General features: G+C 38.2%; 1 protein-coding gene across 2 annotated transcripts in view; it reads right to left on the bottom strand.

Annotated features, from left to right (window-relative positions):
• The window catches only part of LOC126298637 (uncharacterized), a 247974-nt gene that overhangs the window by 205337 nt on the left and 15419 nt on the right, over window positions 1–27218 (bottom strand). For both annotated transcript variants that reach the window (XM_049990048.1, XM_049990047.1), the window contains exons 3-6: window positions 22362–22489; window positions 22214–22268; window positions 7257–7294; window positions 6421–6590 (exon numbers count right to left, since the gene is read on the bottom strand). In XM_049990048.1, the coding sequence (XP_049846005.1) occupies window positions 6421–6590; window positions 7257–7294; window positions 22214–22268; window positions 22362–22489 (391 nt within the window). The remainder of the gene's footprint in view (window positions 1–6420; window positions 6591–7256; window positions 7295–22213; window positions 22269–22361; window positions 22490–27218) is intronic.

Consider the following 27218-nt stretch of genomic DNA (forward strand, 5'->3'; position numbering starts at 1 on the left):
AGATAAAGTTTCCGTTTGTTGTTGTGTTTCTTTTCATTCCATCTTGGATGTTGCTGCATGAATATGGTGGTTGCATTGATAGCACAAATGTCGATGAGAGAGTAAAATACAGATAGAGGCCTTCTCCTTGTTCCCCTCTTGCAGGTGTACATACGCGCCATTTGATCAATGGTATCAATGACACGTTTAGTGGAATTACAATACGCATTTATCTCAGTTTTATTCTTCTCTCCTCTAACAGTGCCCTTATCTTGGTGCATTGTTGACAACATCAGTAAGTTTTTACTTGGTTTCGTTTTTGCTGTTTATGACACCAAAGTTACTGGAGGCCAACATGTTGGGAACTGCACTAACTCACTGCAAGTTTACAAGATAAATAACAGCTGACTGACAGCAACAATCACTTCCTCTGAAAGTAAACCGATTGTTTTGAATATCAAGAATACCAACCAACAATAAACTAACATGCATTGTTGTAGAGATGAAAAATACGAAATCCTACTAAGGGAAATTTTCTATAGCATAGAAGCCTAAGGGGGGGGGGGGGGGGGTGTTGGACCCATAATAAGTTTATTTATTTTTTCTTTCAAAGCAGGAATTTTCTATAAAATATATTGACACTAACGTTTCATAAAATAGCCAACAAACAATAACTCAAAGGGAATGTGTAGTATGAAAGTTACTTGGGCAAAAGCAGGGGACATAAAAAAATTGTAGGTTCAACGAACCCCCTCCTTAGGCATCCTAGGGTTAATGTTACACCACCACATGATCTCTCCATAGTAGGGCGTGAAAAATGAGGAATGAAAAAGCATAAGAATGTATTTCTGTTTCAGTCACATTCAGATTTCATTGAATGGTTTTCAACAGCTTCTAGCGGTTCCACCCAGTATACTGGAGCAAAAAATGAAGTTGCACTTCACTCCAACGTGGTCACATCACATTCAGTGGGGTTGTAACCCACAATGTCCTTAGAGCAGCGTTGAAACTCTCTGCAGGTGGCAGCAGAGTCAAACATTGTCAAGAACATTGTGTTCTCACTTATTCCACTGCAAAATGTCGTTTGCAACTGCAAAATGTGTAGGAATCAACAATCTATGGAAAGAGGTGTTTTCATTGACATACTAAATGCCCCCTGAGGCCTTTTGCTGTTGATTCCAAGAGGCCATGTGTTTGAAATTTTTCCTCGGCCACCCATAAGAAGACCGTGTATTTCCACTGCTGGGTGTCACAGTTCTGACCTCCATTGCTGAGGTGACAAAAGGAGTGGTAAAATGTGGGTAAGAGGGGGTGTGACAACCTTCTCGTCGTGTGGTATGTGCATGCTGGCATGGGCAGAATTGGGGCGAATGTTGGCACCATGCTTTTGTACCTTCACAGAGAACAATTCTAGGCATCTTTGAGCCAAATTTCAAACTTATGCATTGCAATGGGAGACAATTATGGGGTTCTGAAAAAGTGATCCTTTCATTTTGTTGTACAGTGCATATTTAAAAAAGGTGATATAAATGACAAATAACAACAAACTACCAACACAACATATGATGAATATGAAAAACTAATTAATATGGAATGGAACACCCTAGTGGGTTGTAAATAATTCAAGGGGTAAAGCTAACAGCTTACTGAACAGTATAGGTATTGAGTCATCTAAAGGCACATGGGATTGAGAACTTGTGAACACACACACACACACACACACACACACACCTGTATTGCATAGCTGATTAAACTGTGTTGTAAATGCAATTCTGCAGCTCGACTAGGGTGAGGGTTGCATCTGGCTGATGGGAGAGGGGGAAAAAAGAAGATAGGGGTGGGAGGGAGGGTTGAGGAAGGTGGCTGATGACTGGGAGGGAGAGATATCAAGTGCACAGAATAAGAATGCAGCTCCAGTGAGTTCATGCAGTGCACAATGCTGATGACGTGGAGTAATGGATTGGGAGGGGAGAGAATAGAGGAAGAGTGACTGGAGGGAAGAGAGTGTGGGTGCAAGATGAGTCAAGTTAGGGTCCTGGGTCAGGGATGGAGGTGTGTGTGGGACAGAAAGCTAGTGAAACTGAGACCCGGAGGATTACAGGATAGTAGAGTGTTGTCCTTGTAACGCCTGCTGTGGACAATTCTGTATTCTGAGATAAAAGCAGCCATGTCCACATAGCTGCACCCATAATTTAATGGTCTGACGAGTGCTCAACACCCAATCACACCTTTACTTGCCCACTAAATCATTCTATCTAAATTGCATAGAAAATGCGTACGACGATTTAGAACATCAGAGGAAATGTAGCTATCAACATTCCTGCAAAATGGTAGCTCTATAGTATCTAATCTTCAATGAATGGTTTCAGCTGTATGTGGCATACCTCAAGAAACTTATGTGGACTCTCTTCCACATCAAACTGAGGCTATTAGCAAGACTAGAGGTGGTGTTAAATAGTGTTAATGTCTCTTGAAAATGACTAATTTTTTTGTCCATTGTGCATTGACCTTTCCACAAGAGCAGCTAGTCTTCTTAGTCCCAGAGGTCTGGTATCTTTAGTATCATTAGTTATGTTACCATAGTAGGAGAGCTAACTGATGGTGTGTACAGAACTGTGTGTGAGAAAATGAATGTACTGGTTTTTATTCCAAAGTAAGAGTTTGTTTACTTCTATAAATCAGGTGTTCCTTCTTTCTTGAATACAAACTGGTAGATTATTCAGTTACTGACCTCATTCTGTAACAAAATATGCTTTTAACACCTGCTAGCTAAACTGCTTTCAAGTTATGCCCTTCAGTTGAAGGCAGGTCATAATGTATCAAAAAAAAGAAGTAGCATTAGTATGGTATCTTGAAAATGCTCAGTGTACTGCACGGCAACTCAAATCTACCCTCCCACACCCGTCATTCGAACCACCTAAATTTGAGTTCAAATTCATTTCCTGTTATGTAGTAGTGTAGATCTATTTATTCCAACCCACTTCCTACCTAATTATAAAACAAATGGGATGTCTTATCTCCAATTCCATAATGCAATGATTCATTTAACAATTAACAGTCTTTGGTAAGTTCCCAAACATAATCTATGTCTACAGTTTTTTATCGTTGCCTTCCTCTATTCTATGCAGGATAGAATACATTGCAAGGTCATGAAATAACTCATTTTTTAAAACAAATCAATGTATCTGTTAATATTTATTTACAATGTCAAGATGAGGGAAATCAGGTCCTTTGACACATCTAATTAAGCAGATACTGCTCAGAAGAATAGGAAACTACTCTATTGTGCATTGCCTTTTGCAAAATTCTTACAGTAAATGTAAAGATAATAAGCAAGTAACAAACCTTGGTTGCCCAGCAGCTCAATGAAGCTGTTCCAAATAAACATGTGTCTCATACTAACCAAATGACTCTTTCCTGTTAAATAAAACACCCCAAAACATTACAGAACATCCGTCAATAGAGGCAATATGATATGTGGTTGACATGTTGCAATACGGATCACGTGACGTGATGGTTGTCCATGCGGCGCTCATGTTCCTGCACGAGCGATACGACAAGCAACAAAACACAGCAGGTGGCAGTAGCCTCACATGTGACATGCCTCTCTTAGCCTCGTTGTGGACAAATTCCAAATACTTCGCATATTTACTCAAGACCAGAAAGAGGAATGGCTCTCCTTACAGAATTAAAAACTATTTCAATATGGTAGCTACATATGATACACAGCATTGAATGACCTAAATTCACCAAACATAAACTGGTCACTGACTACATTTTTTACTGCAGACTTTTCAAAATTTCCGCTGTTTTACTTAATTTCAAAGTATTGCAATAACTATGGGCAATAGCAAAAAGAAAACCAGTTCAATATCAAGCTGTGATACCAGACTATAAGATGCACAAAATCATTTTCTACCACAGTTTCCTTATCATTGAATTAGGAAGACTGCACAGTAGACAATATGCGTGAATCCCAAAATAGATGATTTCAATTTTTTTACATGAAAAGTAAATATTTCACTGAGATATAACTACAGAGACAGATGTGGCATTGATTGTTTCATCTACGTAAAACATATTTTTAGGCACATCAGATGACTTGAAATTTCTCTCTGTGTGTACCTTATGGTACATTTTCATGGAGTAACCACAACTTAGTGTTGCACAGATAATTGTATCGTGTTGTGTCACTGTCATCCTAGAAGAGCCAGTTAAGTTCCTTCAGCTACATTTCTATGCACTCCACCAATGCGAGTTGCTTCTGCATTGTATTGCATGTGGCACTGTGTATCATATCGCATATATACCACAACAATAAGAACTGCGCCTAACAGTTTGTCCCATGCCCCTTTCCTCCGAATTCTCAGTCTACACAATTCCCTGCCTAGTCTTAATTCTGAGCTGACTCACAAATGACCCACACTGATGTGCTTGTACGGAAGCAATTTTCAGCCTTTTCCTCATGTTTCTCATTTGTCACTTTCATATTTATGTAGTAATTCTAACCTGAATTTCTTCTACTGGGACTACTGCTGCTGCTGATGGTAAGCCTATATGGCTGAACACTTTGTTCACAGTATGTCTGTCTTTTTTGACTCATTTGACATGAGGAGTATGTTTGACATGTCTTACTTATGAAAACAGATGATCTACCTCATTCCATGGTGCCTGTACACACCCGATATTGCTAAAAGCTTAGATGACACACATGACTAAACTCTTTATTGAGCAAGCTTAAGCTAAGAAGTGTCATCAATAGACGAAATATAAACATATATTCTTTCCTTGATGGTTTCTGAGACACATCAACTTGAATCTATCTTTAATGGGAATGAAGCAAGTGATAATGGCAAATCAGTACATAGTTATTTGAAAGAACACATGAACGTTTTTCTTCACAGACGAAACTAATAATCTAGCTGGTTAAACATTGAAACAAAGTTATGAAAACTTTGACAAATTTCTGAACTTTTTTGCACATTTTCAATTTAACATTCCCTCCTGAAATCTGTCTCAATAACATTATATGTTTTTAAAATATTGTAAATTATCACATTATATAATCCACTGTTGGTGCTTGACAAGTCTCCTGTACATTACATCAATGACAGAAGTTTGTGTGTAATGAAACAATAAAGTTATGATTCTGACACACTTTACATTGAAATTGGACTTTACAACTCATTTAAAAAAAATTGTTAATGGCAAATTCAATGCATTTTGCAGCTGGCATAGACCGGTGCTCTGTTGCTGATATGAGCTGATGTTTACATTTTTCTGAATTAGCCTCTATTTTAACTATAGCCTAAAATACCATAGTCTCTCGAACATAATACTGCGCCCAGTAATTGGGAGAAAGAAGAAGGGTTGCAGAAGTGATCCACAAAATTACTGTCCAATACTCTTCACATCCAACTTATAGCATATTCTGATTTCAAACATAATGAGATATCTTGAATGGAATAACCTTCACCGTGGAAGCCAGCATGAATTCCGAAAACATCTGTCATGCAAAACACAACATTCTTCCCTCACTCGATACGTGAATGAGACACGAGCAAGATGTAATAAGTGGTCCAACTGTAAGTACCCTCAGTTATGCACTTCACAGTGGTTTGTGAATTATATATGAAGATGTAGATTATGGAGGCCTGCTGAGCAATGGAAGAAATATTAATATCTTGAACCGAAATCAAATGACACATTCCTACACACAAAGGTCAGAATACACTGAAACACACTGAACTGACAGATCTGTACATGCAAACTTCCACAATACACACACACACACACACACATACACATACACACACACACACACACACACACACAATTCCCTGCAGAATAATCAACTGACTTTAGGCTCTTCAGTATTTTAAATTGTTTTGGCAGTGGTTCAACTTTCATAACACAACATTTGGTGTTTCATGGTGTTGCATAGTAAATACAACAAGAAAATATAAAGCAACTAGACAATCCATTCAGTGGATTGCCAGAGCACCTGCATGGTGTACTACAAGGCATATTATAAAAGTTAAATAGCTTGCACTGAAGAAAAACTTTGTAAACTCCTTTAAGAAACATACTCTAATTACATTCACAAACAGGAAACAATGTCTCCAATGTTTCAGCTCTTTAACAGAAACCAATGTTTCAGAAGAATGTGCTTCCTAAAGCTAATACTTGTCAAATAATTATATAAAGTTCAGAACCAGATTGGTTTATATGATCAGTGGCATTAAAGGTTATACTTCTAGGATACATGACTATGAGAATAGCAAGTATTTACCCATTAGCTGTTCCAGTGTTTGGAATCATCTGCATCCCCGTAAGTTAACAAGTCCACAAAGCTTAGAAACACACTAAATGCCAGCTAAAGCTCTGTGACATACACTTCAAAGCTTTCATTACATTATAGAAAGGAACATCTGTAGTTACCTGTGCTGTTGGTACTATTGGCGTTCGTTCTGGCTGTAGTGATATTTCTGGTTCCACTTGCTGAGGATAGTGTGATGGGGATAGAGAAGGATATGACTGTAGTTCACGAAGTGCTTGTGCTACGAAGTCAGCACTTACTTCCTCAATTTCTCTCTTCTTCCGTTTGGTCCCTTTGAAACCATATTTTGACACATAAAAAAATGGAAATGTTTATTTTACAATGAAACAAAAGTCTGTCCTGATTTCACAATAAAACCATAGAAACACTTGTTTCTTCTCAATTTACTACATTTCAGTTAAAATCTAATGAATATTACACAGTCACTTCCAACACATACAACTGAAACCTTTTTTTAAACACAAACATTTGTACACAGTGAGGAAAACGGAATGCAGTTCACAACATTTGGTGCCAAGGATAAGGAACACAAATGACAGAAACAATATGTGTATGCAAGGGTGATAGCAAGAGATGATAAAGGAAGTAAAGATAGAAATGGAGCTGATAACAAATCAGCTTACTTTAAACATTACAGTTTTTCAATTTGATCTATTATGGTGGGCATTCCCCATCAGTACAAAAAGTTTCAAGACTGGACTACTAAGAAATAGAGAAACATTAAGATGGTGATTTTAATGCTTCATTTGTTCTACACAGTCTCCATGTGGGAGTTATATGCAGCTCTCTTTTTTAAAAATTATAGCTATAACCATATTTCAAAACAAAAAATAAATAATATTCTAGTACTACTTTCTGATAACGTAATTTTTTAAGAAAATGATGACTAGAGAATAAAAGTGTCTTGCAAAACTGTGAAGAATCTTGAATTACTTACGCCGCTTATCCATACTGATAGTCCAACGAACAGACAAGCTGTAACACAAAGAACAAATATTACCAACAGCTTCAGAAACTATCTTACATTACTATTTGAAAAAAGCATTATCAGTAAATTATGCAATCTCAGAAGCCATTGGCTTTCATAACAACATCATCGCTATTCGTATAATAATTTAATTAATAATATACTAAATTAGGAACATACAGAGTGGCTGTAGTAGACATCAAAACATGACAAAAATTAGATGAATGTTTGTTTGATACCCATCAGTTCTATTTTCAAATTACTCATACTTTATTAACATCTGCCAAATCTCTTCCTCATAAATAGACAAATGCCAGTCATTTGAGGGTTTACTGTCTCAAAAGTATTTCTTATGACCACAATTCTTTAATTTTATTACACATACAATAAAGCCAGTATAAATAATACAGCATTGTACACTAGGTAATATACCAAATGTGGTAGTGCATTTGTTATGACACTGGCCTCAGGATTGGAAGGCCATTCTGATTTTGATTTTTTATAGGTTTTGAAAATACCAACCTGAAACCTTCAGCACAGCCAAAGGAGACCACCTGTCCTATCCTCATTAAATACATCTGCATATATTTATATGTCTGTATATTTGTCAGGTACTGCAACAACATTTAGATAACTAGATCCAATGGAACTTTTTATAATTTTTCAATGTAATTAATATCTGCATCCATGTTGAATTGTCCAATGTTATCTAAATTCAGGTCTTAAATAAGTTGTTAGGCACTTTGAATGCATTAAAATTTCTTTTTCTCTTTGCTCAAAAATTTGAGCATAGTGTGAATATCCTTTTCCTTTGTACAGTATCGCCCCATCATATTACAGAAGCACAAAAATTCTGTTGATTTCACATGATGGACAGTGATCTCTTGTATCAGAATGAACTTCTTCTCCCCTTGCAGGAGGTCACTATAGCTTTCCTTCATATAGACTCCTGGATTCACTTCTCCGATACACAACCATGAATCAGGGTTAATAGTAATCCTCAAGATGTATTTTCTTGAAGCACTATCAAATTCATGAAGTTTTTCCTGCCATATTTATAACCTTGTGGGGCAGAGCTGGCCTAGCAGAAATAATGATATTTTTAAGGCCTTCCACATTTGGAACTTCAGAACATTTTGGATGTTTCTTAATCAGAGCAAAAGTTATACCACTGAATTCACCCATAAGAAACCTGTGTTTTATGGTATCAAAGGAACCATTAGTGACAAATATGTAACACACAATGATTCTGCTCTCCAACTGACTGCGCAATTGTCACACTACACACAAAGGTTATGGCTTTAACTTGTGAGGTGTAAGATACTCAGGACTCCTGACATTTAGGAAGCCATCTCATATTGCCACTTTCTTATTGACAGTTTCTTAAGTAATGTAGGATTTCGCAACAACTTTGAATTCTTGCACAAGCTTTCTTTTCTGTTTCTTTTTCACACTTTCTGATGAACTAAAAGCTTTGACATCCATGTTACAAAACATACAGATCTTAGTAAAATAATAAACTGAAAGAGCAGAAAACCACATTACAGTTCAAGATAGATTTCATACAAAAGCTGGCATTCGTTCATGCTCTGGCACTTAGATCTTGTTAGTGCAAAGTACCTCTGCACATAGTGGTGGCACCATCTTTTGGTGCCTTATAGGATGAAAATGAATATGACTTTCTACTTCAATCATATAGTTCTGTACTGACATCAGAATGCAGAGTACAATAGGAAAAAAGTGGCAACCAACCAATTCTAACACTTAGACCAGTTAGCTTTTCCACTCTACATATGTGTCTTAAACATCTATCTATAGGTCCAGGTTACAATCAATACCCTCAAGTTAGACTTAGAAATGTCTTCACTTTGTGCCTCAAGACTTCTGCAGAACATCTAATATACAGGATATAGCATATTTTGTCTTGGTATTTGATGTAATTGATTATTTAACTAACATGGCATGAAGGATATCTAACATGGAAAACTGCATCACATAGCTTATGGCACTTTCCTTTCCCTTTTACAGGCTACGATTTTTTCTTTCAAACTATATCATTTTTTTCTTACGTATCTAACATTACAATTGGGATGCCTAAGCAATGCACTGTGTATGCTGACCTACTATTAATATTGGATTTAGATAAGTACGATCTTTGAAACTTGTAATCCTCATTTCAGTGACCCTGTACAGATTTTTTACTTGGTTCTTCTTTATCTGTTTCTACATACATCACACTGTTGTTGTTGTTGTCTTCAGTCCTGAGACTGGTTTGATGCAGCTCTCCATGCTACTCTATCCTGTGCAATCTTCTTCATCACCCAGTACTTACTGCAACCTACATCCTTCTGAATCTGCTTAGTGTATTCATCTCTTGGTCTCCCTCTACAATTTTTACCCTTCACACTGCCCTCCAATGCTAAATTTGTGATTCCTTGATGCCTCAGAACATGTCCTACCAACCGGTCCTTTCTTCTTGTCAAGTTGTGCCACAAACTGCTCTTCTCCCCAAATCTATTCAATACCTCCTCATTAGTTATGTGATCTACCCATCTAATCCACAGCATTCTTCTGTAGCACCACATTTTGAATGCTTCTATTCTCTTCTTGTCTAAACTATTTATCGTCCACGTTTCACTTCCATACATGACTACACTCCATACAAATACTTTCAGAAACGATTTCCTGACACTTAAATCTATATTCGATGTTAACAAATTTCACTTCTTCAGAAACACTATCCTTGCCATTGCCAGTCTACATTTTATATCCTCTCTACTTCGACCATCAACAGTTATTTTGCTCCCCAAATAGCAAAACTCCTTTACTACTTTAAGTGTCTCACTTCCTAATCTAATTCCCTCAGCATCGCCCGACTTAATTCGACTACATTCCATAATCCTTGTTTTGCTTTTGTTGATGTTCATCTTATATCCTCCTTTCAATACACTGTCCATTCCATTCAACTGCTCTTCCAAGTCCTTTGCTGTCTCTGACAGAATTACAATGTCATCGGCAAACCTCAACGTTTTTATTTCTTCTCCATGGACTTTAATACCTACTCCGAATTTTTCTTTTGTGTCCGTTACTGCTTGTCCAATATACAGATTGAATAACATCGGGGACAGGCTACAACCCTGTCTCACTCGCTTCCCATCCACTGCTTCCCTTTCATGCCGCTCGTCTATTATAACTGCCATCTGGTTTCTGTACAAATTGTAAATAGCCTTTCGCTCCCTGCCACCTTTAGAATTTGAAAGAGAGTATTCCAGTCAACAGTGTCAAAAGCTTTCTCTAAGTCTACAAAAACTAGAAATGTAGGTTTGCCTTTTCTTAATCTAGCTTCTAAAAGAAGTTGTAGGGTCAGTATTGCCTCGCGTGTTCCAACATTTCTGCAGAATCCAAACTGATCTTTGCCGAGGTCAGCTTTTACCAATTTTTCCATTCGTCTGTAAAGAATTCGCGTTAGTATTTTGCAGCTGTGACTTATTAAACTGATAGTTCGGTAATTTTCACATCTGTCAACACCTTCTTTCTTTGGGATTGGAATTATTATATTCTTCTTGAAGTCTGACGGTATTCTGCCTGTCTCATGCATCTTGGTCACCAGATGGTAGAGTTTTGTCAGGACTGGTTCTCCCAAGGCCATCAGTAGTTCCAATGGAATGTTGTATACTCCCGGGGCCTTGTTTCGACTCAGGTCTTTCAGTGCTCTGTCAAACTCTTCGCGCAGTATCATATCTCCCATTTCATCTTCATCTACATCCACTTCCAATTCCATAATATTGTCCTCAAGTACATCGCCCTTGTATAGACCCTCTATATACTCCTTCCACCTTTCTGCTTTCCCTTCTTTGCTTAGAACTGGGTTTCCCTCTAAGCTCTTGATATTCATACGAGTGGTTCTCTTTTCTCCAAAGCTCTCTTTAATTTTCCTGTAGGCAGTATCTATCTGACCCCTAGTGAGATAAGCCTCTACATCCTTACATTTGCCCTCTAGCCATACCTGCTTAGCCATTTTGCACTTCCTGTCGATCTCATTTTTGAGACGCTTATATTCCTTTTTGCCTGCTTCATTTACTGCGTTTTTATATTTTCTCCTTTCATCAATTAAATTCAATATTTCTTCTGTTACCCAAGGATTTCTAGCAGCCCTCGTCTTTTTACCTACTTGATCCTCTGCTTCCATCTCTACTTCAACCCTCAGAGCTACCCATTCTTCTTCTACTGTATTTCTTTCCCTCATTCTTGACAATTGTTCCTTTATGCTTTCCCTGAAACTTTGAACAACCTCTGGTTCTTTCAGTTTATCCAGGTCCCATCTCCTTAAATTCCCACCTTTTTGCAGTTTCCTCAGTTTTAATCTACAGTTCATAACCAATAGATTGTGGTCAGAGTCCACATCTGCCCCTGGAAATGTCTTACAATTTAAAACATGGTTCCTAAATGTCTGTCTTACCATTCTAGAATCTATCTGATACCTTCTAGTATCTCCAGGATTCTTCCATGTATACAACCTTCTTTTATGATTCTTGAACCAAGTGTTAGCTATGATTAAGTTCTGCTCTGTGCAAAATTCTGATAGACAGCTTCCTCTTTCATTTCTTAGCCCCAATCCATATTCACCCACTATGTTTCCTTCTCTCCCTTTTCCTACTGACGAATTCCAGTCACCCATGACTATTAAATTTTCGTCTCCCTCCACAATCCCAATAATTTCCTTTATTCCATCATACATTTCTTCAATTTCTTCATCATCTGCAGAGCTAGTTGGCATATAAACTTGTACTACTGTAGTAGGCGTGGGCTTCGTGTCTATCTTAGCCACAATAATGCGTTCACTATGCTATTTGTAGTAGCTTACCCGCATTCCTATTTTTTTTATTCATTATTAAACTTACTACTGCATTACCCCTATTTGATTTAGTATTTATAACCCTGTATTCACCTGACCAAAAGTCTTATTCCTCCTGCCACCAAACTTTACTAATTCCCACTATATCTAACTTTAACCTATCCATTTCCCTTTTTAAATTTTCTAACCTACCTGCCAGATTAAGTGATCTGACATTCCACGCTCCGATCTGTAGAATGTCAGTTTTCTTTCTCCTGATAATGACGTCCTCTTGAGTAGTCCCCGCCCGAAGATCCGAATGGGGGACTATTTTACCTCCGGAATATTTTACCCAAGAGAACACCATCATCATTTAACCATACAGTAAAGCTGCATGCCCTCGGGAAAAATTACGGCTGTAGTTTCCCCTTGCTTTCAGCCGTTCGCAGTAACAGCACAGCAAGGCCGTTTTGGTCAGTGTTGCAAGGTCAGATCCGTCAATCATCCAGACTGCTACCCCTGCAACTACTGAAAAGGCTGCTGCCCCTCTTCAGGAACCACACGTTTGTCTGGCCTCTCAACAGATACCCCTTCGTTGTGGTTGCACCTACACTGTAAGCCACCGTACGGTGCATGGCGAATGGCATGTTGTACCACTACTAATCATTTCCCTTACTGTTTCACTCACAAATGGAGCAAGGGAAAACTGAGTATCTATATTCCTCCAAATAAGTAATATTTTCTCTTATACAGCTAGCTTCAAAATTTCCTCAATTGTGTTCCTGGAAAAGTACAGTGCAATTCATTGTCCATGTGAGTAAACTACTAGTGTTCTCCTTCTCAGCAGTTCTATTACAGAAATAGCTGTGTCACATGGAAGTATAACTCGTTTTAGTTCATTAGTTTGGATAGGTTCTTCTTCCAATAAGTGCCTCAGTTATCAGTCTGTGTGCAAAACAGCACATGGTGAGATGCAACATGAAAAAGGCTTTTCATTTCAGTATTGCTTTTTTTATTTTTTGTCATTTTTAGACACAAATTATTTTCTTTTTTGTTTTTTGTAATACCAGGACACCACCATTACTTATCAATATATGTTTCAGCTCTTTCGAATAATACCAACTGCCCCATTTTCCTTTTGCTATGAGCACCTCTCTCTCTCTCTCTCTCTCTCTCTCTCACACACACACACACACACACACACACACACACACACACATACAGACAGATGCTAGAGCATCGTAAGACTGGAACTGTCAGACTGCTGTCACATCATAACTAACATTTAATTTCAACATCTTGGCATCATTTACGATCTTAATAAAGCAGTGATGGTTACAAAACAGTCCACTAATGATTCAATATGGACATCACATCACTCTAGACATACTTGAAAATGGAATAATGGAGCAATTAGTAAGACTGTAAAGATCATGATGAAGTCACATGTCTTCAGTCTGTAAACACAGCAAATAAACTGGCTTCAGAGCCAGTGTAACAATCACATGTTAACAGCTACATGTCTTTGTGATGTCACAGACAGCATTTATTATTAAAAAGTATGTTATATAAGTGTAATTGGAGGTTGTGGTATTAAGAATGGCATTAGTAAGAGCTGAGGGAAATGATTTAGAAAGTCTGGAGATGAATATTGTTAGCATTTTTTTTCTTGGTAAAGAGAGAATTTTGTGTGAATAAAGAGAAGGTTAAGTATTTGAGGGCCAATATAGAATTTGAGTGAGTTCTTATTTTCTGTAGACAGGGGTTTGAGTTGAGAAGTTTGAGTTAGATTCACTTGCAGGTAGGAGGGTGCTATATTGAGAGAGTTCTTACTTTTGTTTGAATAGGAATTTGAGTTGAGAACTTTGCATGTTTACGACGTGGGAGCGATCACTGGTCTAGCGGCTAGCACAGGCCAGCTCCCGCGCGCTGGCTGGTGGGGACAGGGGGTGGCGACGATTTGAACTAATTCGGTTGGACCGCGGATGTCGTGGCGACTCCACCAGATGTTGCTGCAATCTCGAAGATGTGTACTGATTGTGTTGGAGAACAAGTGATGACCGTACTACTTGAAATAAAGACTTCAGTCCCTTTCCCCCTGCAAAATCAAAGGATGTCACTTAGGTTACTATGAGTGCACTTTATTATTTGATGCGATTTTGATAGGTTAACAGTGAAAAAAGATAAGTGAGTGCGAAAGTTCATAGGATGTGGACTATTTTGTACGTGTGATCGATTATGGTGTTGGGATTTGAACTTGTGATAGATTTTTGTTATGGATGTAACACAAATAGCTGTCTCGCCACAAAAATCGGACATCTTGAATAAATAATAACAAATGATAATAAATAATAAAAAATATAAGTACAATTCTCGAGACATTTTAGTGTTGGAGTCTGAACATGGCGCAATTTTCTAGTGGAGATAAACCAATAATAATAAATGATGAATGATAATAAATAATAATGAATAATAATAAAGATGAGTATGGTATTTGCAGCCATTATCGTGTTGGAATTAGAATTTGGCGCAAATTATTTCTGGAGGGTTAGGTTAGTGGAGGTAGCCCAATCGGCTTTCTTGCCGCCAAAATCCGCCTATCTTGAATGACGTCACAGCGGCGCTCTCTGGTGGCAGACGTTTGAACTAACACAGTTGGACTGCATACACACGTGCATGATATAAATAATAATAAATGATAATGAATGTTAATAAATGATAATCAATGACAATGAATAATAACAAAGACAAGTACGGTTTTGTATGCATTATCTTGTTGGAATTTGAATTTGGCGCCAATTTTTTCTGGAGCGTTAGGTTAGTGGACGTAGCAATATTGATCTATTTTCCCGCCAAAATTCAAAATTCCTGACATTTTTTTCTGGGGGTTAGGATAGTGGGCGTAGCCATATTGGCCTATTTTCTCGACAAAAGCCGTCATCTTGGATGACGCCATGCGCTGCTGCCAAGTCTACACGCCGCCATCTTGAATAAATTTGGCAACAATGCAGAGTGAAGTCACACGAATCTTGTCCTACTAAGGTAATTTCCTGTTTCACTAATTAGCATCTGACTGGGGTCAGTTGTAGGAGATTTGTGATTGGTGGTTGTGGACTGTGCAAATTAGACACTATATCAAATTTATTGAAAGCAATGTATTTTCTGACATTTCACTTATTCAGCAAAGTTATTCCTGCTATTACAAGTCTTAAATTTTATATCCTCTTAAATGAATACAAGTATTTTGGCATTGCTTGAATGGGAACATCATCAGCCACTTAATGTAGTATATTAATTGAGACATTATCATGCTCTAAAACCATACAAATGGCATGTTTTCACATAATTATTGCCTTATTGCCACTAACACAGGGAACATTTTTATTTCATGGTACCCTTAGGCCAGCTATGTCTTCAGCATGGTGCAACACACATTTTATTTGCTTGAACACTTGGAAAACAAATGTACTTCAGTATCCTGTTAAAAGCTGCAAAATCCTCATAAACCAAAAAGAATTTACTGGATAATTTCATCACAAAAACCTTTGCAGTCAGCTGCACTGTTTTCTACAGAGTTTGCCAAGTTCGTTTCAGAGCTCATTACTGCAATAATACTATTAAAACTTAACATTTGATTTAGGCTGGAAGCAAAGGTGACTACTCAGTAACTGAACACAGGAAGAAGTTCAAGAAGATGTTTTCAATGGACATGAACCATAACAGAAATTAACACTAAATGGGCCATTACTCCTGAACATCAGATTATTAAAAGAGGAAATAAATTTAGAGATATACTCTTCTTAAAGCAAAAAAAAAGTGACTTACAGAAAACTAAACATCTATGAAAGGATCAACACTGATTTACTTTCTTATAAAATTTGTATTGAGGTTTTTTTTCCTTTTAAAACTGTCTTTGTAGGCCCCTTAAATATCATCTTTGGTAGAGCTTTCACAACCAAGCTTTAGTAAATTGCATTGAACATAGCAAACATTGACCTCTTCCTTTGCAAAAAACTAATTTTTACCAAGCTAAATAATACAGGGTGTACATAAAGTCCGGGAAGACTTTCAGTTATTATTGCACAAGAACCAAACATTGTACAGATATCATACATATGTCATTTTGAAGAGAAACCCTGAAAGTTTTTTTTTTCATGTATACCGCAACAGCGTAATTTGGTAATTTGATGATCGTCAGTGCTAGTCACAAACATGGTGAGTTCAGGTGCGGAGTGTGCTTTCTGTATGTTTGAGTTCGACAAAAACAAGTGTGCTACAGCTTTTCAATGGATGTTTAGAACCAAGAACGGTAAGAAGCCACCAACAAGGAAGGCCATTTAGCACTGGCACAACAAATTCTTTACGACGGGTTGCTTTTGCCTGGGAAAGAGCAGCGGACGTCCCAGTGTGAGTGAAGTGAATGTGGAGTGCGTACGAGCGACATTCATAAGGAGCCCAAAGAAATCAGTGTGTCATGCATCCCATGAACTCGAAATGGCTCTAATGACAGTGTGGAAAGTGCTGCAACAGAAATTTTATATGAAACCATTCAAATTGGAGCTAGTGCAGAAGCTCAATGATGACAACAAAGATGAGCATTTTGAAATCTGTTTGCAGTTGCAACAATTGAATGAGGATGTGGATGGCATTGTTAATTGCTTAATTTTTAGCTACGAAGCCACTTTCCACACTAATGGGGGGCACAACTGTCGAATCTGGGGTACAAAGCATCCACATGAATGCATTCAATTTGGGCATGATTCCCCAAAGGTAAATGCTTCTTGCTCCTTATCACATCGAAAACTGTATTGTCCATTCTTCTTCACCAAGAGCACCGACACTGGATATTCCTGCTTGGACATGTTGCAGCAATGGCTGATGCCTCAAATTCAAACGGACTCTCCATTCATCTTTCAGCAGGATGGGGCTCCACCCCATTTTCATCATGAAATTTGTGGTTACCTGAACATGGAGCTGCCACATCGATGGCTCGGCCGTGTTAGAGAAGGGACAGCTGTTTCATGAAATGGCCTCCCCGATCACCAGATCTCACTCCGTGGGACTTTTTTTCTGTGGGGATACATTGAAGGTCTGGTGTATGTACCGCCTCTACCACATGAAGCACCAGAGCTCTGGGAGAGAATAGGGGAAGCGACTGCCACAGTCAACGAACCTATGCTGGGACAGATATGGTAAAAATCTGATTACCATATTGATGTCTGCCAGGTCACTCATAGTTCGCATATCAAATGTCTGTAAAAAAAACTTTCAGAGGTTCTTTTCAAAATGCAATTATGTATGACATCTGCACAATGTTTAGTTCTTGTGCAATAAATACTTTGAAAGTGTTCCCGGACTTTATGTGCACCCTGTATACTTTACTCATGTGCTAACTTGCTTGATATTACAACTCTATACCCTTAAAACTTATGGCCAAACATATGTCTCTGCATTAAACCCTCTCACAATTAAATGTTTGAGCTCCAATTCGTTGTGCCTGTCTATGAATTTCTTGGAACATGTAAATTTTATAATTATTTGTAGTAGTATTATATGCCTTGGTGATCGTTTCTGATATAACTACATTATGCTCAGTGATCCTTATTATGTGAAGATCTTCTAACAAATCTGATACAACATAATTTTTGTGCTTACAAACTATCTGTGTTCAGTAGTTTTCAGAGATCCTTAGCTGATTTTGCAGTAAATTTAGTATCATTTCTGATAATGAATAGTAATTTTCCCAGTTTGTCAATGTGAGACTAAAAAATGTGCAGACAGGAAGTTTCAAAACAGTGCACACTCCACTGTAGACGGAAAAATTCATTCTGGAAATAATCTCCAAGAGTGTGGTAAACCATTTCTCTACAATATCTTTCCTTCCAAGAGAGCTAGTCCTGCAAGGTACGTATGAGAACTTCCGTGAAGCCTGGATGATATGAGAAAGATACTGGCGGAAGAAGAGCAGTGAGAGCAGGTCAGAGATTGTACCTGGGTACTTCAGTCAGTAAGAAAATTTCCTGTGAAAGGAAAGAGTCTTGGTTCAAGTCTCAGTCCAGTTTTCATTTGCAAGTAAGTTTCAAAACACCAGGCATTACACTGCATAGCAAAAAATTCATTTTCTTTCTTGTATTCTTGAAATTTATTATTATTATTATTATAGTAATCTTCCAGTATCCTGCATACTCATTTTTCTCAAATGGCTGATTAGTTCCTAAGCATTATGTCAAAGTATTTAATGTGTATGGGACCTTCTGGTTTGAAAACTTGGCTCCAAAACTGAATAACTTCTTACCACAGAATTGTTTTGTCAGATAATAGGTCAAATTTACTTTTGGTTTCTTACTACTGATCATTTTCATTCTAGCCTAATCTACTGGATCACCTCACCTAAGTATTTAGATTTATTGACCTGAGTAATCTTACCATAATATGTGATCATTCTGGTCCATCACTGGATAAGACATGTAGTTTGTTTTGTGAAAGTAAATCTGTAGTCCTGTTTCCTCGGCTTCTTCCTTCAGCCAATTGAGCTTCTTGATTACTAAATCAATACTGCTGCTCATGGCAGGCTAAGCATCTGTAATGATCCCACCTTAATAGATTGGTGGACTCAAATCTTCCATCCTTCATATGAGTTTGGGATCTGTCACATTTATTTTCTTGTAGCTTCCATGGTGATGGAAGGCAGTGGGAGCATCAAATGACAATTTCATAGAGAAAAATTAATACCTTTTATTCCTCTAGTTTTGTTTTTCTTTGCATCACTTACCAACATATACTTTCACAATATACAGCACTAACAAGCAAATTTTAAACATGTATTTTCCACACAAGCATCCCACTAAGTCTAAAGCTGGATATTTAATCAGATCATATTGCAAAAAGTGGAGTATTAAAAACCTATTGCATAGTACATATGATCAGAGCAGGCATTCAGGCATTCATCCATTTATCATTGTACATCTTTACTATCACATATTATTTGTAGGAGTTTCTTTCACACAGGTGGATCTTGAATGGTTCCCTGATAGACCAAAAACTGTACTCACCGCTGCAGTCATGGACTGTGCGGCTGGTCCTGGCGGAGGTTCGAGTCCTCCCTTAGGCATGAGTGTGTGTGTTTGTCCTTTAGAATAATTTAGGTTAAGTAGTGTGTGAGCTTTGGGACTGATGACCTTAGCAGTTACGTCCCATAATATTTCACACACATTTGAATTTTTGAACTGTACTCACACTTTGTATGGCAGCACTGATGGCATTGTATTCCATCATTTTTGTTGGTTTACTCCATGTGTCTATGGGTTAAGCATATTTGGTATCTGTTCTAACAGTGCCAGCAGTCAGCATAGGGCACAGCAATGCTTTTGATTTAGTAGTGATGTTGCAATTCATCATTTACAGAACAAAAAAAAAAAATCCAGTCTATCTCAAATTCCCATATCCACTTTTCAATTCTATATTTACATATACATCTATAGTCTGCAAACCACTGAAGTGCATTACGGAGTGTACTAGTCATTTTTCTACTAATTAGGGCTTCTTCTCATTCCATTCATGTACGGAATGTGAGAATAATTATTACTTAAACAAAAATCTGTGTCCCGTAATTGGTCTTTTCTTGCCTTTGCAGTAACTATGGGAGTGATATGGTGGGGTTTTAACACAATCCAACTAAAATACCTCACTTAAGGTTAGTTCCTCAAATGTTGTAAATAGGCAGGATAGTTGGTGTCTATTTCCAAGCATCTGTCAGATTAAGTTTTAGAGCATCTCTGTGACACTCTGCCAACTGTCAAACAAACTTGAGACTGTTTCAACTGCCCTTCTCTGAATACATTAAACATCCCATTAGTTATGCTTGGTATTGGTCTCACACACTCATGCAATATTCCAGAATGGGTCATATGAGTGTCTTGTCTACAATCAACTTCGTTGGCTGATCGCATTTACCTAATATTCTACCAATGAACAGAAGTCTCCACCTGCTCACCTATGACTGAGCATATGTGCTTTTTCCATTTCCTATTCCTCCAGATTGTCAAGCCTTGGTAATTGTATGAGTTGAATGATTCCAACTGCAACTCACCAATACTGTCACCATAGGATACAACTTTTTTTTCATTCTGTGAAGTGCATAATTTTACATCTCTGTACCTATAAAGCAAGTTTCTCATATTCACACAACTTTGACATCTTATCAAGATCTGATTGAATATTTGTGCAAATTTTTTCAGGCATTACTTCATTACAGATAACGGCACCATCTGCTAAAAATGTGAGGTTACTGTTAACTTTGTCAGTCATTAATATACACTCATACTCATAAATTAAGGATAATTGCAGAATGTGGTGCCACACAATGTGGCACTACACAAAACTGGCGCTAATAGCATAGGCACATAGGGAGCACACACGACACAGATCTGTAAGACCACAGTATTGGTGATAAGTTGAGAACACCGTCCCGAAACACGTGTGCTACAAAATGCCACTGTTTCCTGCACATGTCCCCCAACATCAATATGGGATATTATCACCATGCACACGTACACAGGCTGCACAACGGGTTGGCATACTCTGGATCACGTAGTCGAGCAGCTGCAGGGGTATAGCCTTCCATTCTTGCACCAGTGCCGTTGGAGCTCCTGAAGTGTCATAGGGGTTTGAAGACATGCAGCGATACGTTGACCGAGAGCATCCCAGATGTGCTCGATGTGGTTTAGGTCTGGAGAACAGGCAGGCCACTCCATTTGCCTAATATCTTCTGTTTCAAGGTACACGATGGCAGCTCGGTGGGGCCATGCTTTATCATCCATCAGGAGGAAGGTGGGACCCACTGCACCCCTGCAAAGGTGGAAGCACTGGTGCAAAATCACATCCTGATACACCTGACCTGTTACAGTTCCTCTGTCAAAGACATGCAGGGGTGTACGTGCACCAATCATAATCCTACCCCACACCATCAAACCACAACCTCCATACAGGTCCCTTTCAAGGACATTAAGGGGTTGGTATCTGGTTCCTGGTTCCAGATTGAAACGCGGCGAGAATCACTCTTCAGATTATACCTGGACTCGTCCATGAACATAGCCTAGGACCACTGTTCCAATGGTCATGTACTGTGTTCTTGACATCAGGCTTTACAAGATCTCCTGTGACCAGAGGTCAATGGAATGCACCTTGCAGGTCTCCAGGCAAATAAACCATGTCTGTTCAGTCATCTGTAGATTGTGTGTCTGGAGACAACTGTTCCAGTTGCTGTGGTAACGTCCTGAGCAAGGCTACCTGCGTGCTCCATGGCCGTCTGTGGGCACTAATGTTGAGATATCGGTCTTCTTGTGGTGTTGTACACTGTGGACATCCCGTACTGCAGCGTCTGGACTCGTTTCCTGTCTACTGGAATCATTGCCGTAATCGTGAGATCACACTTTGTGGCACAAGGAGGGGCCGTGCTATGACCTGCTGTGTTTTACCAGCCTCCAGCCACCCTAGTATTCTACCGTTCATAACGTCATCAATATGTGTTCTTTGAACCATTTTCAACACACAGTCACCATTAGCATGTCTGAAAACGCCTGTACACTTACTCGCTGCACCGTACTCTGACATGCATCAACACACCTCTGTGTTTGTGGACTGCTGCCACCGTGCAATGACCGCAGGTCAAATGCACCGCATGGTCATACCCCGAGGTGATTTAAACCCACAAACCGTCCACCAGAGTATTGTTTCACTATCTATCAGTATTATCCTTAATGAGTGTATAACAGCAGTGGTCCCAACACAATACCCCATGGCATGCCTAAAGTTATGTCTACATCTGCCGATGACTCTCCACCCAAGGTAACATGCTTTCCTGCCAAAAAATCTCCAGTCGTGCCACAAATATTTTTTGTTATGAATTTTATTTGATATCCATGTGATTTTACTTTCATTAATAAGTGCCAGATGACATACATAAACTCTTCCTTACTGATAAGACCAAAAATAAAATTATTAAACTCTGTTATGCCTCAATTATAGCAAAATTTGTGATCACTTACACTTTTATCAGTCTAATTTTACAAGCTTACATCAATCATTGACTTACTCTTCATGCAATGTTTTTGCAGCCACTTGAAACATAAACCAGTCCTTCACTTGGTCTGTAAAAGAATAGTCAGTAATTATGACATCAGTAACACAAACTACGAATCATGTAACTACAGGGAGACTAGGAAAGATAACTAATTAATTACCAAGCAGCAGTTCACATTGTCTGTTCTTTATTATGCACAAGCCATTCATGAGAACGGATGACAAATATAAGGAAAAACGTTCATTTTTGTTTCTACTAGATGTCTTCACTGTTTGTATAATTTCCACACTGAAAAAAAAACAGAAGGCACAATTTGGAATAACTGATTTTAAACATGAAGTAGCTACAAGGTCAACTTAAAACAGAAATTTCTGTAAGAAACGAAAAAGTGAAGTTGGACATCTCACAATGGTTAGTTCGACACAAAAGTGCTTTCTGGGCAAAATGTTACTGAGAGTGGTACGCCCTTGCTTTACTCGGCCATATGGACTGTTATAGGATGACCTACAGTTTAGCATGGAAACTGCACCACTACATAACATATGATCAAAATTTTCTGAATATGGTGTTCTACAGACAATAATAAGGTCAAGTCAGACATTAAACACAGTAGAGAAAATATTTCTGAAATGTTATATTTTCAAATTTTTCATGGACCTTGCCATTGGTGGGAGGCTTGTGTATCTAAGCGATACAAATAGCTATACCATAGGTTCAACCAAAATGGAGTGGTATCTGTTGAGAGGCTCGACACACATGTTGCTCCTGCAGAGGGCATTGGCCTTTTCAGAAGTTGCAGGTACTACAATCTGGATGACTGACTGATCTGGCCTTGTAACATCGACACAAAATGATCATGTGCTGGTACTGCAAACAGCTGAAACCAAGGGGAAACTACAGCTGTAATTTGGTTAGGGAAAGGAAGAGAAAAAAAACTGTAGGTTAATATGGACTGGCAGAAAGGAATGAAAGAAGTTGCCTGGTAGAATTTTACACAGAGCATAATTTAATCATTGCAAAGACTTGGTTTAAGACTCATCAAAGAGGGCTGTACATGTGGAAGAGACACTGGAAGGTTTCAAACTGATTATACAGGGTGAGTCACTAACAATTAGCACCTATAATAGCTCTGAAAGTATGATAGTAGCTGAAAAGTTCGTGGGACAAATGTTGCATGGGACAATGGGGGCCATAATATGACGTTGGTTTTTTGTTGCTTGGTGGGGTCCCATCAGAGATATGAAGGTCAACTTTGTTTTATTTTTTTTTTTTTTTTAATGGGATGCTATAGTTAAATAATTATTTTCTGACAGCGGCTATCGAGACAAATCCAATGATGTGTACAAGTAAGGTCTTTGAAGGTCAACAAAGGTCAAATAGGTGGCATGAACATCCATTTACAGAAGGTGTTCGAAGTGATGACCTTTGGTATCAGTGCAGTGTTGCAATCTTCTTATCATGGATTAAGTAGTATTCCTTATCACTTTGGCACTTATCAAAGCACATGCTCTGACAATTCTCTCCCATGTATCATGTAAATAGTAAATATTCGCTGAATACAGCATATCCATCTAAAGTGCCATTGACATGTATACAACGTTTGACAGTTTTGCAATACAACACTAATAGGAATTGTAAGACTAGTATCATTGAATCAAGGAAATGTGAGTGATGTATTCCTTCGAAGAACAAGCCGATATGCTTCCCATCTATGGAGAATGACAACGAAATTCAGTGAGACCTATAGACTTATACACTGAAAGATATCCTCAATGTACTCACCCTACACGTCAGAAATTCAAATATTTGCATGATAAACTGAACACAATTGGATCTTTAATGCATCGGAAACATATCTGGCAAAGGAAACTTACCAACAAGGAAACTGAAATTGGTACTCTTGCCACTGTGGTTCGAGATCCTTGTGCCAATTTGCGTCAAATCGCAAGGGAATCTGGCTTGAGCCAGAGTAGTGTTGCTTGTCTTCTGCATTGCCATAAGTATCATCCTTACCATATCAGTCACCACAAAGAATTAAATGGTAAGGATTGTATGAGTTGTGTTGACTTTTGCTGATGGGCTGAACTTCAGATTCAGAGGGACAACACATATATTAATTTGGTTTGGCTACATTCACGAACCACAAAAATGTTAATCTGCATAACAAGCATTATTGGGCAACTGAAAATCCATGTTGGCTGCAGCAAGTTGCACACCAAAAACTGAGGTTCATGAATGTATGGTGTGGGATTCTGGAGGACAGAATTATAGGCCTCTATTTCATCGAAGGAAATCTTAATGGTAGGAAGTTCACCATACTCCTGCAAGAAACTTTAGATCTGGAAAAAATACCTTGAGGAACAAAGAACAGAATGTGGTATCAACATGATGGGTGTCCAGCACATTTTTTGCTGATGGCTAGAAATGAGTTGCAGAGACAATTCCCAAATTATTGGATTGGATGTGGAGGAGATGTGTCGTGGCTGGCTCATTTGCCAGACTTGATACCTCTGGATTTTTTCTTGTGGGGATCCATAAACGACGTTGTTTATAAAGACGTTCCAACTACACCTGAAGGTATGCGAGAGAGAATTGTCAGAGCATGTGCTTCAATAAGTGCCGATGTGATAAGGAATATCACTCAGTCCATGATAAGAATATTGCAGCACTGCACTGATACAAATGGTCATCACTTCGAACATCTTCTGTAAATGGACGTCCATGCCACCTTTTTGACCTTTGTTGACTTTCAAAGACCTTACTGTTACACATAATTGGATTTGCCTTGATAGCCACTATCAGAAAATAAGTAGTTTTCCCCCACAAACTTTTCAGCTCCTATCATACCTTTGGAGTTATTTTTGGTGGTAATAGTTTGTGACTCATCCTGTATAATGGTAAGACAGACATTTTGAAACCAGATTTAAAATTGAAAGACATTTCCAGGGAAAGATGTGAATGCTGAGCACAATTTGTTGGTTATGAACAGTAGATTAAAACTGAAAAAGGTAGGAAATCAATGAGATGAAACTTGGATAGCTTGAAAGAACCAGAGGTTGTTGAGAGTTTCAGAGGGAGTATTAGGCAACGATTGACAAGAAAAGAGGAAAGGAATGCAGTAGAAGATGAAGGGGAAGCTTTGAGCGATGAAACAGTGAAGGCATCAGAGGATAAAATAGATAAAAAGACAAGGCTTAGTAGAAATCTTTGGGTATCACAGGACATACTGAATTTAATTATTGAAATGAGAGAACACAAAAATGCAATTCATGAAGCAGACGCAAGGGAGTATAAACATATAAAAAATGAGACCAACAGAAAGTGCAAAATGGTTAAGGGGGGATGTAGGCAAAATTGATCAAAAATGATCAAAACAATTTTGACGTCAGGTAGTTCTGTAGCATGTCAGAAATACTGTCTCCAATTTTCACAGATTAATTTGAACTACAAATGATAAAAAAGCAGTCTTGTTCCAATCTCTGCACATCACTGTGCCCATTTTTCTACACGACACTCTCTCTTCTTTACGATGTTTTATTACTTCCTGCTGTCATAAAAGCTTCGGAAGAGTATAGAATGCTGTGGACCCGTTTACGTTATGTTATCTTTGCCTTCCACTAGGTATCTTTGGCAGCTGTTATTGTCTGGTATGTGGTGCAGAAATATAAACATTTCAGTTCTGCTGTTAGTGAGAGAATTATGATTGTGTTCAAGCTTTTTTGTATGATTTACCATTTAAAATGCCAAGATATAGTGGTAAAGTGTTTAAGAAAGTGGCTAAATTTCGCCATTTACATGTGAATACATGTGAGTCAACATAATTCAGCGGAAGATAATTGTTAAACTAAGACAATGAGCAGTTCACAGAAGACACTTGGAACTGGTGTAGAATTTCAGTCCACTAACGACTAAGTGAATAGTAGTTTTAAAACAACTGATTTAGAAATTATGTGTTCTTTTATTAGAAATTCATGTGCATGTGGTAACTGTGGCAATAAGTCTTTAAGATCATATGATAGCAATGACAGACATAGTATTGTGTGTAATATGCACCTGTCTGTGACAGCTGTCAAACTGACATTCAATTCAAAACATCAACTGCTAAGAATTGGGTGTATGAAGCCAACATAAGATTCTGCTATGGGATGAGATGTGTTGGTGTTGGAAGGGAAAATAGCAATTTGTTTTGTGCAATAATGAATATGCCATCTCCATCAGCCTCGTATTCAACACTAAACAATCATCTTCTGAACACCTTGGTAACAGAATGCAACAGCAGTTTGTGAGCAGAAGTGAACGAGGCAGTTTCATTTAACAAAGACATTCAGACAGAAGTAAATGACACTTTGCCTTCTACAGATCTATGTGTTTCGTGTGATAGCACATGGATGAGAAGGGGCCACACCTCCCTACATGGTGTTTCATCAGTTATAAATGTTGATACAGGAAAAGTTTTGGATTTGCAGGTGATGTCCAAATACTGCTCTATTTGTGCACAGAGGAAGATGTTAGACAATGAGGAGGAAGAGAGAGAATGGCAAACAAAATACATAATTTGCAGCAACAATTATGATGGTTCTAGTGGTGGCAGGAGCCAGCAGGAATGAAATTAATCTTTCATCAGAGTGAAATGAGGCATGGAGTTAGATATGTGAACTATCTTGGTGATGAAGACTCTAGTGCTTTCAAATCTGTTGTAGAAAGCAAGCCTTATGGAAATGAATGTAACACTGGAAAGCTAGTGTGTGTCATGCACATTCAGAAGAGGATGGGCGAGAGACTTCTGAAACTGAAACAAGAACAAAAAGGTGTAAAACTCAAAGATGGATAGCCAATGGGTGGGCCACAATGCCTGACTGACAAAGAGATCCACAATTTGCAAATATATTATGGCAAAGCAATAAGGCAAAACACTGGAGATTTGAAGGCAATGCAGAACGCTGTGTGGGCAATATTTTTTCACAAGTTGTCAACTGATGAGAAGCCAGTGCATGAATTGTGTGATATATCCTGGAGC

This window comes from Schistocerca gregaria, chromosome X (assembly GCF_023897955.1).
Source record: "Schistocerca gregaria isolate iqSchGreg1 chromosome X, iqSchGreg1.2, whole genome shotgun sequence".
Taxonomy (NCBI): domain Eukaryota; kingdom Metazoa; phylum Arthropoda; class Insecta; order Orthoptera; family Acrididae; genus Schistocerca; species Schistocerca gregaria.